Genomic DNA, 15,751 nt, shown 5'->3' on the forward strand with positions numbered 1-15,751 from the left:
TTAGGATCTTACGAAAGCATCCATATTGAATAGCGTGTTTTATCAGTATCAGCAATATAACATATACTCTTTCTAGCAGATGTTAGCTGTGATTTGCCAAGAACTGTATAGTACAGTGATGTGTCTGTCTGTCCTAATTTACACACACTATCCATGATTGCATAATAGCCTATTTAGGCCCAAGAATCTGTAAGGATGTTTAGTTGATATACAATTATTTCTGCTTGGCTTCAATCTCATTTGTACTTTTGGTGCACTATATATTTTTAATCCCGTTTATGTTAGTAGTGAAGATGGCCATAGGTGGCTAAAAATATAGATCCATGGGGAAATGATAACCTAACCCTGCATTTATAAGCAGCTGCACAAGGAATCAATGCTAACCATGAGCACCTCCATTCATACATTGTATGATGCCATGAACTGATTACGCCCGTTCATAAAATACATACATGTAACAGGACCTCTACTGTATAGGATATATGTACATAATACATAATATGCATTATTGGCACATGTCTGTTTATCTCCTTATGTACCTTGGTGGAGCTGCTATATTGGAGAATGTCTTGGATAGATAATATAATGTCTGTAATGAAATCAATATCGAGAGTTCTTTTGGTATGATCAAAGCTATGACAGACATAAGCTTTTTCCACAATGTACATTCATTTCAAGTTATTTAATTCCAGTTCAAGTATCTGAGCTTTCATATGTACAGGGGGTAACGGAAACTCCCAAGTTAAGTTTATCATGGGCTTCAACATTTATATACCCCATACCCACACACACACTAGACAAAAGCTTTACTAACATGTTCTGCCAATTTATATCCCCAGTTGTAAAGCACTACGGAATATGTTGGCGCTATATAAATCAGTGATGATGATGATACAGCTTCTCCACACCTCCCTGCTCTCCCTGCTGCTACTCAGGCTGCCTGTTCACCGCACTGTCCGCTATTAGCCATGTGCCTCAGAATAGGTAGTGTCATTCATGTAGACAATCTGGGCTTTGCCTCTAAATAAACATGTTGTCCTACAGTACTTATGTGTTATAAAAATGCACTTGTGGCATCAAAGACTGCAAAGGAAGGCCTTAACAGAAGACTTAATGTTGGGGTACTCTCTGTACAGTTCATGGAGCTGGAGTGACCTAGATGGGCAAGTGTATGATGCTGTACTAGAAATATGGAATGCAATGTAAAGGGGTCATAAATAAATAATACAATCTGGTTTCTTAAACCCATATTAAGTGATCACAGATGTCTGCCCCCCGTAAACAGGACTAAACCTCATACTTGTGTAGGCGTTAGATATTATGATGACTTGTGCTGGAGATTTCAGATTCTACATATTGTTTTATTTGACATTATATAATGCCAAAACATAGAACTTATAACTATATGTCTCAATGGTGGACCAATGTCTTCTCCAGAATTGAGTACTCTGGCTCTTTTGAAAAGCTACAATCTTTGCAGGGAGCCAATAATTTCCTTTAGTAAATGCAACAGTTTTGAATGCAATGCTTCCCCAGTTAAATCAGGATATTGAGTGCTGCTATACTTTGTTGTTTTCTTTCTTTGTTAACTGACTTGAGTCTTTCACTGCACAATCTCTGAATAGGAATGTGTATGGAATGACTCTAAACTCCACATTACACACTGTAATGTTCAGGATTAATTGTATCAGTATGACATATTTCCCTTCACAAGTATTTAATCACCCTGTAAATCCTTACATGCTTGTTAACGCATGTTTTTGCAGTAGATTTACTAGAATGTAAGTTTAACAAGGGGAATGGGTGCATGGGGAAAGAACATCAAATTGTTTGCTGAAAAATAAATGTTAGAAATCACTTTAAGGACTATTCATTTACATTTTCTCAAAAGAAACACAAGGAATAAAAAGCACTCTTCTACTGAAGGAGGAGGGCGACGAAATCATTGTATGGAAAGCAGGAAAACAAGCTCATTAAAACACAGCACTGGGAGACATAACACGTCTCTGCATGAATGTGTTTACACCTCTGAATTCTCTCTAAAATAGGCACAGTTATGTACCATAATGAGGCAAACATAGATGGGTAAGGTTGGCGATCTTTGATTCAAAGGTCATAATAGAAGGGTAGCAGAAATAGCTGAAATGCATTTAATCAATTAACTGTGGATAATTTGCCTCCTACAAGGGGGCGTTTAGATACAGGACCAAGCTGTTTAAGGAAACAAAATGTTTTCTTTCCAATAAGGAAAACCCACTGTAAGTATTTTAGTGTTACTATTTTTACATTTCAGCATTGCAGAAATATTTTCAAATGAAGATACTTAAAACAAGACACATTATTTTGCAGATTTAAAATATTTACCATATAATTAAAATTCCCCTGGTGAGTAAGCTATGCATTTATTTATAGCACTGCTCTGCTACATGTAGAGAACGTTGTTTAGAATGTGTTTCGGGTAGCTGAGATGATCTTAGCAGGAAAAGTAATGGCTCTCTTGGCAACATCATTTCATCCTCATGTATTTAATGCTTAATGTCTTCTCTCCTGTGTCAGACTCTGCATGACTTCTATATACTAAATAAATAATGACATTTCCTCCTCGGATATTTTGAATAGTGGGAGATAGGGATTAGAGACAAATCAGAGATTTTACAGGCCACTAGAAAATGGTGGCCATACCACTGTGTGAAATTTGTAGGCAAGGCCTGTTTGTCTGCTTGTACAATTTATACAATTAGTGTAGTACAATACCGACAAGCATAAAATTGCAGACAGGAGAGGAAGGTGCTTTATAAGGCTATAATATACAGTAAGTGGTCTTCACAAACGAGATAAAGTGACTAAACCAACAATAGTATAGGGCTAAAGAAAATGTAAGATTATTATAAATGGAGATGTGCAAGAAATCATTTCCAGAGTTTACAGGTTTTATTGGGTAATAAGAGAAAAAAAAGGAAGGGAACCAAGTGTTGTTATGTAGTGCACAAACAGATATATGATGGAACCAAGTGTTATATAGTGCACTAACAGATATATGATGGAACCAAGTGTTATGTAGTGCACAAACAGATATATGATGGAACCAAGTGTTATGTAGTGCACTAACAGATATATGATGGAACCAAGTGTTATGTAGTGCACAAACAGATATATGATGGAACCAAGTGTTGTTATGTAGTGCACAAACAGATATATGATGGAACCAAGTGTTGTTATGTAGTGCACAAACAGATATATGATGATCTCAATTATTTTTACAGAAATCAGTATAGATCCCCATTACATAGAAGCACAGCTTTATTATTAAAATGTCAATTTATTACAATCCAATAGGAATACAATTAAAATTCTGAAAAATATTTAAAATTTGTAAAGTGTAGTGAATTAAAAAGTCATACGCTGGGAGTTATCGGAATATCACTGATTTATTCTATGTGGTTTATTTATGATATGTCAGCATAATATATGTATAATCAGTGTCAAGGTGATTTATAGATGTAAAATATATGATATCTATTATTTTCATTTAGTAGCAGTCACTAATTAAAGGACTAGAGATCTGCAAGATTTTTAAGGACAGGATAACTCCTCACAATCGGAAGTATTATTTTTAACTCTACTAATGCTACGTTTAATAACAACAGGCTGAACCAAGTCCGTGTGAGTCTTCTGTGGCTTACACCCTCCCCTAGGTACCTCCACATCCACTATTGCATGTTATCTTTCATATCTAAATAGGAATTTCTGTAAAGTATATATTTTACCCATTAGACTTGAAAGTATTATGTACAATGATGATCAGACCTCACTCATACTTTGTATTATTTTTTTAAATTAGATGTAACACAATACTACATTGTTTCTACCTATTTCTTTTGAATTAACATTTGCAGGACATGACAGCCAGAGATTTGCTGCAGCAGAGATACACACTGTCAAATGGAGACACTGCCTGGAGACAGTCCCCTCTAGTCATGGCTGCTTTGGAAGGGAAGCTTGTAATTCTTGATGGTATCCATCGTGTCAACCCCGGAACTCTAGCTGTCCTACAGAGGTCAGTAGCCACTACGTAGCATCAACATACAGAAGTGTCAGACAGTACTAGGTAAACTATAAAGTAAATGTTGACATCATTGAAAGCTTTTGTGCATTGACCCCAGGGCTTCCTAGATCCTGAAAACCTCTGTTAAACATACTTTTTTTGGTCATTGCCAACACTCAATAGAAAACCATGAATCATTTTGTTTGCACCTCTTGGTCTAGAAACATTTTTCATCTGACCCTACCATTTAATCTAAAAATGTCTATTTAAGGAATCTCTAATATGATTATGCTGCATCTGCCCGGTAGAGAGTATAATATATTTTATATCAGAGTGTGAGTTATGCTTGGTCCTGATTGCCTTCTTCCTAGGTCATTGCTTCCATGACTCCCAAGTTCAGGAGGACTGTGAGATAATGCCGCATAGGAATGTGCATGACTCTGACTGTAAGGCTGGGTGGAGAGAGCATAGGTGGGCTTATATCACATATATAGGCATGATGTAAAGTAGTTTTGAACAAGCCTGACAGGTCCTCTTTAACTAACACCATACTTTATAATTTTAAAAGCACTGACAATAGCTGTGCAAAGTGGACTGATGTCATTGACAATGTGTTTAGTGCAGTAATAAATGTGGTGGCTAAATATTTAGGTGTGTTCTAGCTGGAGATAACCTGCTTTGTTAGACTTTTGAAATATGTATAAGTCTTATATGTCTTTGTACAATATTTATAAATGATTATTGAAGCAACATTAACAGCTCCTGTGCTGAGATGTTACATCAGGTGGAATGTAACATGCTCACTTTATGTAGGGAGATCTTGGACATGGTTTTTGCTTAATGATTCATTCTAATAAGAAAATAGAAAAAAGATTATATGGATGGCTGCTGTTTAGTTTCCAGAATGATGGCCCTGTGTGCAAGCCTTGGGCATACTGTATGTAGAAGCATTTAATGGGAAACTTTTTATTTTTAAAATGAGTGGAATTAGAGCATGTGGGAAGCTATCCGTTATATTGGGTGATGTGGGTTAGAACACTATCACTCAGTTAGCTGTATACCAGTTTTCATGAATGCACCAGAATATTTGATATACAAAGAAGCAGTAATCTGTATTTTTGGACTAGAACATGTTTGTCTAATTAACAAGCACTATCAATCTCAATTGTAAAGCGCTACGGAATTTGCTGGCGCTGTGTAAATAAATGATGATTATTATAATAGAATAGTATAGAAAACAGCCATGGACAGGAAATGTAGGGGGAGAGAGTCAAAGAAGGCATGAACGTTGTTAATTCAGAAATTTCACTTAGGGTTGATCATATGTGATATATTCAACTGCACCCCTCAATTCAATGATAATTGAAACAAAGTTTACATTCTCTTCACTATTGTCTTTGTAGGCTGATCCATGACAGAGAGCTGACTCTGTATGATGGCACCAGGCTACTTAGAGGTGATCGATATCAGTATTTAAAAAATGAGTTGCAGCTTTCAGATGCTGAGCTGCAAGAAAGGTAATTACAATGCTAGTAATTTGTATTTTACCAATAATTTTCTGTGTCCAGCACGCTAAGCCCAGTTATCCGTCTTAGTATGTTGTCAGCTCATCTCCCGAGCCTTCTGCAGATTATAGCTCATATGTTGATGCCCTCTACAACTGCCAGAAATTGGCTAAAGCTGGATTTGGCATAGAGTGTTATGTATCCTGAAGGTGGTACTTTATCCGATGTGAAGAATTAGTTTACCTATGTGCAATAAGTAAAATAAATGTGAACTGTGTTCTTGTTCAAAAAAGGAAAATTATAGAAGAATTGCAAAATGTTAAAAGTAATTGTGTGAACTTACCTTCTTAGTGGACATAACTTGACATCTCATCACATTCAACATAAAGCTACAAGTGAACAATCATTATCAACTGTCTCGTTACTCAGCTTTCTAAATACATATTGCTTTCCACTTAAAACTGAGATTGTTCCAATCTCATAAAGATAATTTTGTGCATTTGCCTACATGCAAATCTTGTAATCCAAATGTCCCTGTGTGGATAAACTTGTAAACCTTAAAGCAATATATGATCGTCAGCAACAATTACAACTTGAAGTTATCAATATCCAGTCCGGTGACAATTTTTTTTTATTTTGGGCAGAGATTATGAGCTACAGGCTAATTTTAATTTTATTACTTTAAGAATATCTTCAGTTTTGGCATGAGCATACCACCGGACTCTCCTCATTGTGGAGGACTGTCCTACGCAGTCAGGAATTTGTCCTGAGAAAACACTGATGAGGTAGGTTCCGCCTCTCACTGCTCTGCAATCCAGAGCATGCAACAGAGTTGGATGTTATCAAGGAGAGAATTGGGGGCATGGTACTCCCTCTGTGTGAAGTGGCTCACCTCCATATAGCATGGTCATGCCTTAACTATGGCACACTGTCTTTTCACTGCAACGCTTCAATTACCACTTGGACTTCCAGGAAAGTATGGCATAACTGCAAAGTCACTTCTCTTTTAGTTTAGTAAATTCTACATATTTCACGTTTTTAAGCAAGTTAACATTGTCTTGTGGGCCCTTTAAATGTGTCCCAATATGGTTCTTGAATCAAAAAAGGTTGGGCCTGATGAACACATTATAAAAGGCATCCTAATTTCATCACCAACTAAGTAAAAGTAACAACATATTTTTGTATATCAGTCTTTTATTTATTACCTAGATCTAGCTATTGGGACTCACGGCTAAGTCTGACTTAAAAGCTATACAATTGTTTGGCAGATGAAGGAAGTCTCAAGAGGGATGCAAAATGTGTATCTCAGACAGCCACCCTCTTTCTCCAGGCAGTTTATTCAGCCATGCAGCACTTGCCCTCCCACAGGGTAACCTAGTGTATGAGGCAGGACATTACTCCAATAGAGACCCCTTGGCACCCTGTCTTACAGAAAGCCACAATTCACTAAACATGAACATACACTGCTCGAAACACAGCAGGCAAACACTGTGGTTACAAATTTAGTTAACTAAAGCAGAGGAAATTACACACACACAAATGGCAATGATTTATTCCTTCAATTATAAGTTCACGCTTGCCATCTGCTGGGTCACTTTAACTAGTACTATATTCTGTGTGTGTCTGTAGGTACCAGACGTACTTACGATTTTCAATAATGATCAGGTATTTAAAAAACAAATCTACGTACAAGCATAGACACAAATGGGCCTTTTAATTTCAATGTAATTTCTTGAGGTTCTTCATTTATTTATTTATGTATGTATTATTGTGTATGTATGTAACAGAGCCATATTAATCAGTGTTGTACAGAGAAAATGTATTAATCATTTACAAAAATCCCAGCCCCATTAGAACTTGCCATCGAAAGTCTCTTCTGCCCAAGCACACATATGCACACATCCATTTTCTGCTGCCTGTTAGCTTGCCAGTATGTTTTTGGATTGTGGAAGGTAACTTGAGCACCTAGAGGAGACCCACAGAACCTGGTGAAAACGTACAAACTCCACACTCATCACAATTCATGGCCCCAAGCGCTGTGAGACATTGGTAGTAACCACTGTGCCACATGAATAAACTCCCATTGAAATAAATAGGGACATTGAAGTAGATTTTACATTGCGCTTTTGGGATATGGAGCAAAAAAATTGCATAGTCATTTGGAATTCACCTGACACCTCCAGAAAGGTTTCCAAATAATATTTGGCTGGTATTTGAAAACCCCATATAGATGAAACTTCTCCCATTCATTTTAACAGGGTGAAAATAACATTGAAATTAATTGGCACATTGAAATGAATGGGAAAAGCTGCAAGAATGTTTAAATGTGACTGGTGATTTTACCTGTTTTTAAATCGGTGGAAATTGCGAACAGTCGTTGCTTCATAGATTAGACAGTTGGGAAATGTATTCAGTTTTTCCTGTTGAATGATATCAATAGTTTTGTTAGATTGTAAGAAGATTGTAATTTAAATTTGACTTGTAGTAGAACCCCTTAAGTCTTACAAAGGGTCATAATGTATTACAACTATACACTGTTTTGGGTTAAATCAATCACACTGTTATTTTCCTTTATTAGTCATTGCATGTTTAACCATTTCCAGGTGTTTTATCTTTCCATTTTTTCTGCTCAAATGTAAAACATTATGTAGTGCAAAGTCAATTCTTACATACTGTAGATAAGGTTTCTACAACTATACTGTATATACACATACATACACTAATAGTGTTTTTTTGTGAATTATTTAAATCTAGTTGGATTATTTAAAAAGTTCTAAGATTGCAAAAAAACTGTCAGACACATAAGGACAAAATAAGAATAAGCATAGTATTACATAAGTGTAGTTCAGAGATTCTACACCATATTTTCATTAAATACACTCCGTATTGTTGAAGCAAATTATTGAAACAAAATATGTGCAGTTTACTTTTTATTTGTTTATATTATTTACTTTTACATTATTGTTATTTTTCCTGACAAAATATAGTTCTTTTTTTTCCTCAACAGGTACATCTTTCCCATCCACCCTTCTTTCAGAATAGTTGCCCTGGCAGAACCACCGGTGATTGGCAGTAATACTCAGAAGTGGTTGGGCCCGGAGCTTCTCACTATGTTTCTGTATCATGAGGTTAATCCATCCACCAGGAAAGAGGAGATTCAGATAATGAGGGAGATGGTAAGGAAGTCTGATCTTTAACACTTTTTTTTTTGTACTGCTCTAATTGCCTCGAGTTCATAAAGCCAAAGTATAATGAGATTTCTGCAGTAATTTACATTATAAGCACATAAAAAATGCCAGAAATGCAGAGAGTGACTTTTAGTTAGATGTAATATCAATTACTTTCGTCTTCGATTGAAGATTTAACAGAAAGCTCTGGCAAGTAACTTTCCAATTATGATCTGAGTTGTTCCCCAGGTGTCTTTAGATAATTAGAAATATAATTAAATACATTTGCTTTTCTCTGTAATATACATTTTCACTTATTGTCTGAACTCATAAAGAACAGTGTTTTTTTTCACTTTTGCTTGTTTTTCATTTTGGTTTGCTATTCTTCTTTTTACAGGGCCGGTTTAGGATTTTTGAAAGCCCAAGGGGAATTAGCTCTTGGGGGGGTCCGCCACTAAAATGTTATTGTCAAAATAGTGCCCGCACATGTGCATATTGGGCAGGCACTGCACTGACTGCATGCCTGCAGAAAAGGCTTTCCAGTCTTATCAGAGTGGCAGTGGCTACACACATAAGGAGGTGGCTTTGTAGTAGGAGCGCCAACTAGTTTGTGGGTGCCAGTGCTTGAGTCCTAAATAAAAAGGTGCAGAACCTTTTCTGTGCACTGAGCTATGGGTGGTGCACAATGGTGTACTGGTCGCCATCATGCCCCATCACCAACTCAACCACCATTGAATCACATTTCCAAAAGAACACACTAGCTGCATGCTCAAAAACATTTCTTTTTTAATATTATAAAGAAATTATAATAAACCAGAAAAAGTAGTCATAAATAATAAACTTTTAATGATTGAATAAAAATTCACGAATACTGCTGTAATAAAAACAATATACACTCTTATCTTCACTTTTTATTTCTACACTGCTACTATTTAACCTGTAAGTTGCCCATCTATGGTCCTGTAGGCTCCTTCCTCACCAGCCTATCCCCACTTGTCGCCTCCTCCTCGCCTGAGTTCCACATGCCCCCCCTCCTCTCCAGACTGTGCCCCACATGCCCCCCTCCTCTCCAGACTGTGCCCCACATGCCCCCCCTCCTCTCCAGACTGTGCCCCACATGCCCCCCCCTCCTCTCCAGACTGTGCCCCACATGCCCCCCCTCCTCTCCAGACTGTGCCCCACATGCCCCCCCTCCTCTCCAGACTGTGCCCCACATGCCCCCCCTCCTCTCCAGACTGTGCCCCACATGCCCCCCCTCCTCTCCAGACTGTGCCCCACATGCCCCCCCTCCTCTCCAGACTGTGCCCCACATGCCCCCCCTCCTCTCCAGGCTGTGCCCCACATGCCTCCCCTCCTTTCCAGGCTGTGCCCCACATGCTTCCCCCCCTCCTCTCCAGGCTGTGCCCCACATGCCTCCCCCCCCTCCTCTCCAGGCTGTGCCCCACATGCCCCCCCTCCTCTCCAGGCTGTGCCCCACATGCCCCCCCTCCTCTCCAGGCTGTGCCCCACATGCCCCCCCTCCTCTCCAGGCTGTGCCCCACATGCCCCTCCTCCTCCTCCCCAGGCTGTGCCCCACATGCCCCTCCTCCTCCTCCCCAGGCTGTGCCCCACATGCCCCTCCTCCTCCTCCCCAGGCTGTGCCCCACATGCCCCTCCTCCTCCTCCCCAGGCTGTGCCCCACATGCCCCTCCTCCTCCTCCCCAGGCTGTGCCCCACATGCCCCTCCTCCTCCTCCCCAGGCTGTGCCCCACATGCCCCTCCTCCTCCTCCCCAGGCTGTGCCCCACATGCCCCTCCTCCTCCTCCCCAGGCTGTGCCCCACATGCCCCTCCTCCTCCTCCCCAGGCTGTGCCCCACATGCCCCTCCTCCTCCTCCCCAGGCTGTGCCCCACATGCCCCTCCTCCTCCTCCCCAGGCTGTGCCCCACATGCCCCTCCTCCTCCTCCCCAGGCTGTGCCCCACATGCCCCTCCTCCTCCTCCCCAGGCTGTGCCCCACATGCCTCTCCTCCTCCTCCCCAGGCTGTGCCCCACATGCCTCTCCTCCTCCTCCCCAGGCTGTGCCCCACATGCCTCCCCTCCTCCTCCTCCCCAGGCTGTGCCCCACATGCCTCCCCTCCTCCTCCTCCCCAGGCTGTGCCCCACATGCCTCCCCTCCTCCTCCTCCCCAGGCTGTGCCCCACATGCCCCTCCTCCTCCTCCCCAGGCTGTGCCCCACATGCCTCCCCTCCTCCTCCCCATGCTGTGCCCCACATGCCCCCCCTCCCTCCTCCTCCCCAGGCTGTTCCCCACATGCCCCCCTCCTCCTTACCAGGCTCCTCACTCTGTAATCAGGGGCTGCTTTGAAGCTAACACATTTAATTTGTAAATCTAAAACAAATATATATGCATTACCTGGAATTTATGCAGCAACTATTACCAGCAAATAACCTATTTTTATTCATGAAGATGTTATTACTGCTGACTGGTCAGAGAGATTCCTTCACACTATTTAACAGAGGAATGAAATGTGTCCTTCACTTGTTGCACACCAGAACAATTCACCTGACAGACATTAAAGACATTAAAAGTGTGTCTAAATGTGTCACCTCCGATTGTGATTTATACATTGGATCACATTTAAAATACACGATGCTGCATTAAAGAAAAGGAATTACCGTAAATATTGTCTGCCCTCTTAAAAGTACAGTAGTATCAAGATGTTTTAAGTGAAAATGATAGCCCATTTTATATAAAGATGAAAACTGCACCTGGGGTTAAACAACTATAATGGATCATTTGCTAGAAGTTGTTGTACCCGGAGTCATGTTTCTGTCAAAATGTCCATAATATTAAGCCTCATATAATGATACATTTTCTTTTGATGTAGTGACAGATATATTGTTTTTAGTCTTCAGAATTGTGTTTATTTTCCCCCCAGGTCCCAAATGTCTCAAAGGAGGCAGTGGAGCAACTTTTGACGTTAACACACAAGTTCCGTGATACAAAGGACCCCACAGTGAGTCACACTGTTTACTATTTTTGTAAAAAATCACACCAAAAGTACAGTTCATTCTTATTTAAAACCCACCATGTTTGTGAAGATATATTGTATATGTTTATATAGTGTTACACATCTCTATGGATACTTTGATTATAATATTTATTCATCAGATTTCTCAGCCTTTTGTACACCCATGGGTACATCTCCTGGTCAATTAAACTGAAAATTATTGCTTAATCTCTTGGTAATAAATGAAACGTATTAAAAACAAATTAGAATATTTTAAAGTATTTAAAGGCAAGGGGTTGCTTGGTAAATATTAAATCTATATGCACACTTGGAACTAATTTATGCACTTTAAGGGGAACTTTGGATAAAGTTACACACAGCAGGGGTACTTGGTTAACTTTTACCAATGTAAAGTGTTAGGTACATGATGCTAAACCGTTGAGAAAATCTGCAGCTCATTAACACCAGACTGATCAATTGGCTTACATCATAAACAGCCTTTGTGATGTCATTCAGCTTTGGCATAAACATCGCTGCTTGGTATAAAAAGTCAGTTATCAACTAAGTGTGGGCAGTATTTTATACACAAACATGCATATATACACTGCTGATATGACCTCTTACATTCTAAGGTAAGTTTATATTAACCTTACTGTTAATGATCATCTTAAAATTAACATCTGTCACAAATTTGCAATATTTCTGTTTCATTCAATACTGTAATATTTCTACCATATGCACAAAAGTAACAGTTTATACCTACAGGTTCATGACAATAGTATTCTGGAAAACTAATTTGTTTACAGAAGAACAAGGCGTGAGAATTTAACTTGCAAAAAATGTGTAATATAATCTTTTTGATAGCCAAGCATCACTATATGAGGGGTTAATCACATTTATTATATTATAATAGGTTTTTCATTATAAATTCCTTTTTTTGAACTAATATGGCAATTATTTAAATCAAAATCACTATATGTACTATTATAAAACTCATAAACTGTGGCTTAGAATGTCAGTGGTAATCTTATGAGGGCGTTCTCTTATTCCCCGATTACACATAAATATGGATTTCCTTTAGATAATCATATCAGATACATATACGTTATCTTCATAAGCCACACATGAATTGGCAGGATATTGAACTCTTATAGGAGTCGCTTATTATTGCTCTTTACTGTGTGGGTAGAGATAATTGATATCTGGTATTATATATCTACTTTTAATTTTCCATTTCTCCTGGTAACAGTATTCAAAGGATAATGAGGTTCACCTATATCTCAACTTGTTATTTATCTCTTACATTTTATTAAATGAATTCCATTGTTATTTATATCTTCTATTTTATTAGATTAATTCTATAGCAGGAGTAGTATCAGTATCTTAGACTTGCAGTAGCAGCGGTATCAGTCATTTACTATACATCTCATGAGAGAGGCATTTGTGGTATTGCTGTGCCCCCCCCCCCACCTCTTGGCCCCGTAGTGATCGCACCCCTTGCACCCATGGTAGTTCTGTAAATGGACATACAGGTCAGTGGACAGTGCAGCGAATGATGGAGACCCAGTAAACCAGCTCAACTCTCATTAACACGAGAGATCACAAATTGACCCTGAAGACTGGATCCCTTATTATGTTGCTGCAGAACTTTAACTCCCCACAAATCTCCTTGAATTTCCTCATCATAGTTACAGATTGGTCCAAGGTGGAGTGTGTCTTCATACTAGTCATATCAATCATGCCCAGTGACTGCCCGTTTGCGTTCCAGTGCCTGCAGTTCCCCATCAAGCTCTGTTTTGCCATCACTACCAGTAATGCTTAGGGCAGTCTTTCATAATGGCTAGGATGAACTTGAGGAATCCATGCCTCTCACATGGACAGTTGTACATCACCTGTTTGAGAGCCAGTAGCAAGAAGACCCGCATCATCCTGACCTTGACAAGAAGAATTCATAAAGTTGTTTACAAGGAAGCATTGATATAATTTATACAAATACATAATGAAGTAGTAATGATCAATTACAATTATTATACATATTTGCTAAATAATAATAATGAAACTATTATCATTATTAGCATGGATAATGCAATTGAGACATCCCTAAACAAATCGTCATCATCACCAGTTATTTATATAGCGCCACTAATTCTGCAGCACTGTACAGAGAACTCACTCACATCGGTCCCTGTCCCATTGGAGCTTACAGTGTAAATTCCCAAAGCAGCCAATTAACCTACTAGTATGTTTATGGAGTGTGGGAGGAAACCGGAGCACCCGGAGGAAATCCACACAAACACGGGGAAAACATGCAAATTCCAGACAGATAAGGCCATGGTTGGGAATCGAACTCATGACCCCAGTGCTGTGAGGCAGAACTGCTAACCACTAAGCCACCGTGCTGCCCAAATCATTCTAATTAGACTTCCCTGTTAATGTTAAATGCCAATGCGACCATTATCATGGTTTATCCTGATTTTGGAGAAAGAGGCTACTGTGATGACAAACCAGGTCACTGATCATATAAATCTACACACATGCTCAATCTTAATTAGGAAAAAAGGACAACTAATGTTTATCTTTTGGCTCTTCACAAATGAAGCTTTAACTATATAAATAACAACATGTTAACTGTGTAGCAGTTTTTTAGGGAGAAAATGTTTCATTTTATTTTTTTAGTACTGGCAGTAAGTATTTTACTGTATAATGCTTGGTGTGTACTTTGTATATTCTTTACACATTGATTATATTACCTCGACAACAGTAGCTTGTGCTCCTTTACGCGTCTTCCTATTAGATTCCAGGAGATCGCTGAATACTTCATCTGTACCTCATGGTAATTTCTTGTGGACTTTACTCTCAACAATAAGACAATTCCTCTGTGCCTCCTGTCAATAAATGTTTTTTTCTTAGTTGTTATAAAGGGAACTTTTTATCAATATCCACTTCATAAAGCACAATTGGTTAAATATTTAACTACAACAAAATAAAATATTTTTATTTTGATGTAATTATTCTGATGCTTTTCTTCTTTTCTTTTATGGTTTTTTGCGAGCTATTAAAGCACCTACATGTCGTGGAGGTGTCCATTGTGGGTTGAACCAGACATATTATGCAGCCTGTCAATTGACTGGCAACTGGTAACATCACTGAGGCATTGTCTGACTAAAATTCAGAAGGTCTGACTTACATTCATGAGGCACTGCTTTCTAGTGAGGTGTTAGGCTACATTGACATGAATATTAGTTCACATATACATGTGTATGCCAACCAGAACCCCTACTGTTTGTAGGGGTCAAGTCCACGTTAAGCTGACTGCACACACCAAACAACCACATTTGTGACATAGTTTCCTACATTTGGAAGGGCAGATAATACAAACCAACTGTCTGGTGGGGTGGATTGCCTGAGGGACCCAGGTCATAGGCTTCCTCATTCATTTTGGTTGACATACACATGCAAATGTGTTCATCTGCCAAATTCATTTTAGGAATGGCCCCATCATTTCAAACATTTGTTAGATGGAGCAGGTCAGATTGCTTTGTACACAACAAATTGGTGAACACAGTAAATAGTTGAGTAACCTGCTTTACTTATGCTAGTAACAGTATAAACTGCAAAATTCATGTAATAATCAATTACCAAAATTACTACAAAAGTGAAGCAGAACAATAAATGTAATTAGAACATTTTATAACAAGATTTTCAAGTTGATTTAATTCTAGCTGATAGATATTAATATGTGTATTTTAACCTGGATGCATTTACACAAAATATATGATACAATGGGTCCTTCTTGTCTTTGTCTCTATTGTAATGAAGGTAATATTGGTGTTGTCTACGTGCAGTTAATTCTTCTTCATAGTAACCTTTAGTGAATAGAGTGTGCTCTTTTGATACTAGAACAGAGTGGAAATAATGGGAAAGTAAATATACAGACATATGTAATTCATTAAGTATACAATGCTCCAAAAAATAGGATTGTAAAAATAGCTGGTGCTGTGGAAATAAGTTTTGGAGCAGGATAAAGTGGTGTCTGTCTGAGCTT

At 38.8% G+C, this 15,751-nt stretch overlaps 1 protein-coding gene across 4 annotated transcripts in view; it reads left to right on the plus strand.

The window, feature by feature from the left end:
- Nucleotides 1-15,751, plus strand: part of VWA8 (von Willebrand factor A domain containing 8) — a 278,034-nt gene that overhangs the window by 72,900 nt on the left and 189,383 nt on the right. For all 4 annotated transcript variants that reach the window (XR_012688656.1, XM_075199773.1, XM_075199771.1 and 1 more), the window contains 4 exons: nucleotides 3,897-4,057; nucleotides 5,449-5,562; nucleotides 8,558-8,726; nucleotides 11,635-11,712. Coding sequence is in view for 3 of the 4 variants with exons in the window: in XM_075199773.1 (XP_075055874.1) it covers nucleotides 3,897-4,057; nucleotides 5,449-5,562; nucleotides 8,558-8,726; nucleotides 11,635-11,712 (522 nt within the window). In the remaining variant the exon portion in view is untranslated. The remainder of the gene's footprint in view (nucleotides 1-3,896; nucleotides 4,058-5,448; nucleotides 5,563-8,557; nucleotides 8,727-11,634; nucleotides 11,713-15,751) is intronic.

The sequence above is a fragment of the Mixophyes fleayi genome, chromosome 2 (assembly GCF_038048845.1).
Source record: "Mixophyes fleayi isolate aMixFle1 chromosome 2, aMixFle1.hap1, whole genome shotgun sequence".
Lineage (NCBI taxonomy): Eukaryota > Metazoa > Chordata > Amphibia > Anura > Limnodynastidae > Mixophyes > Mixophyes fleayi.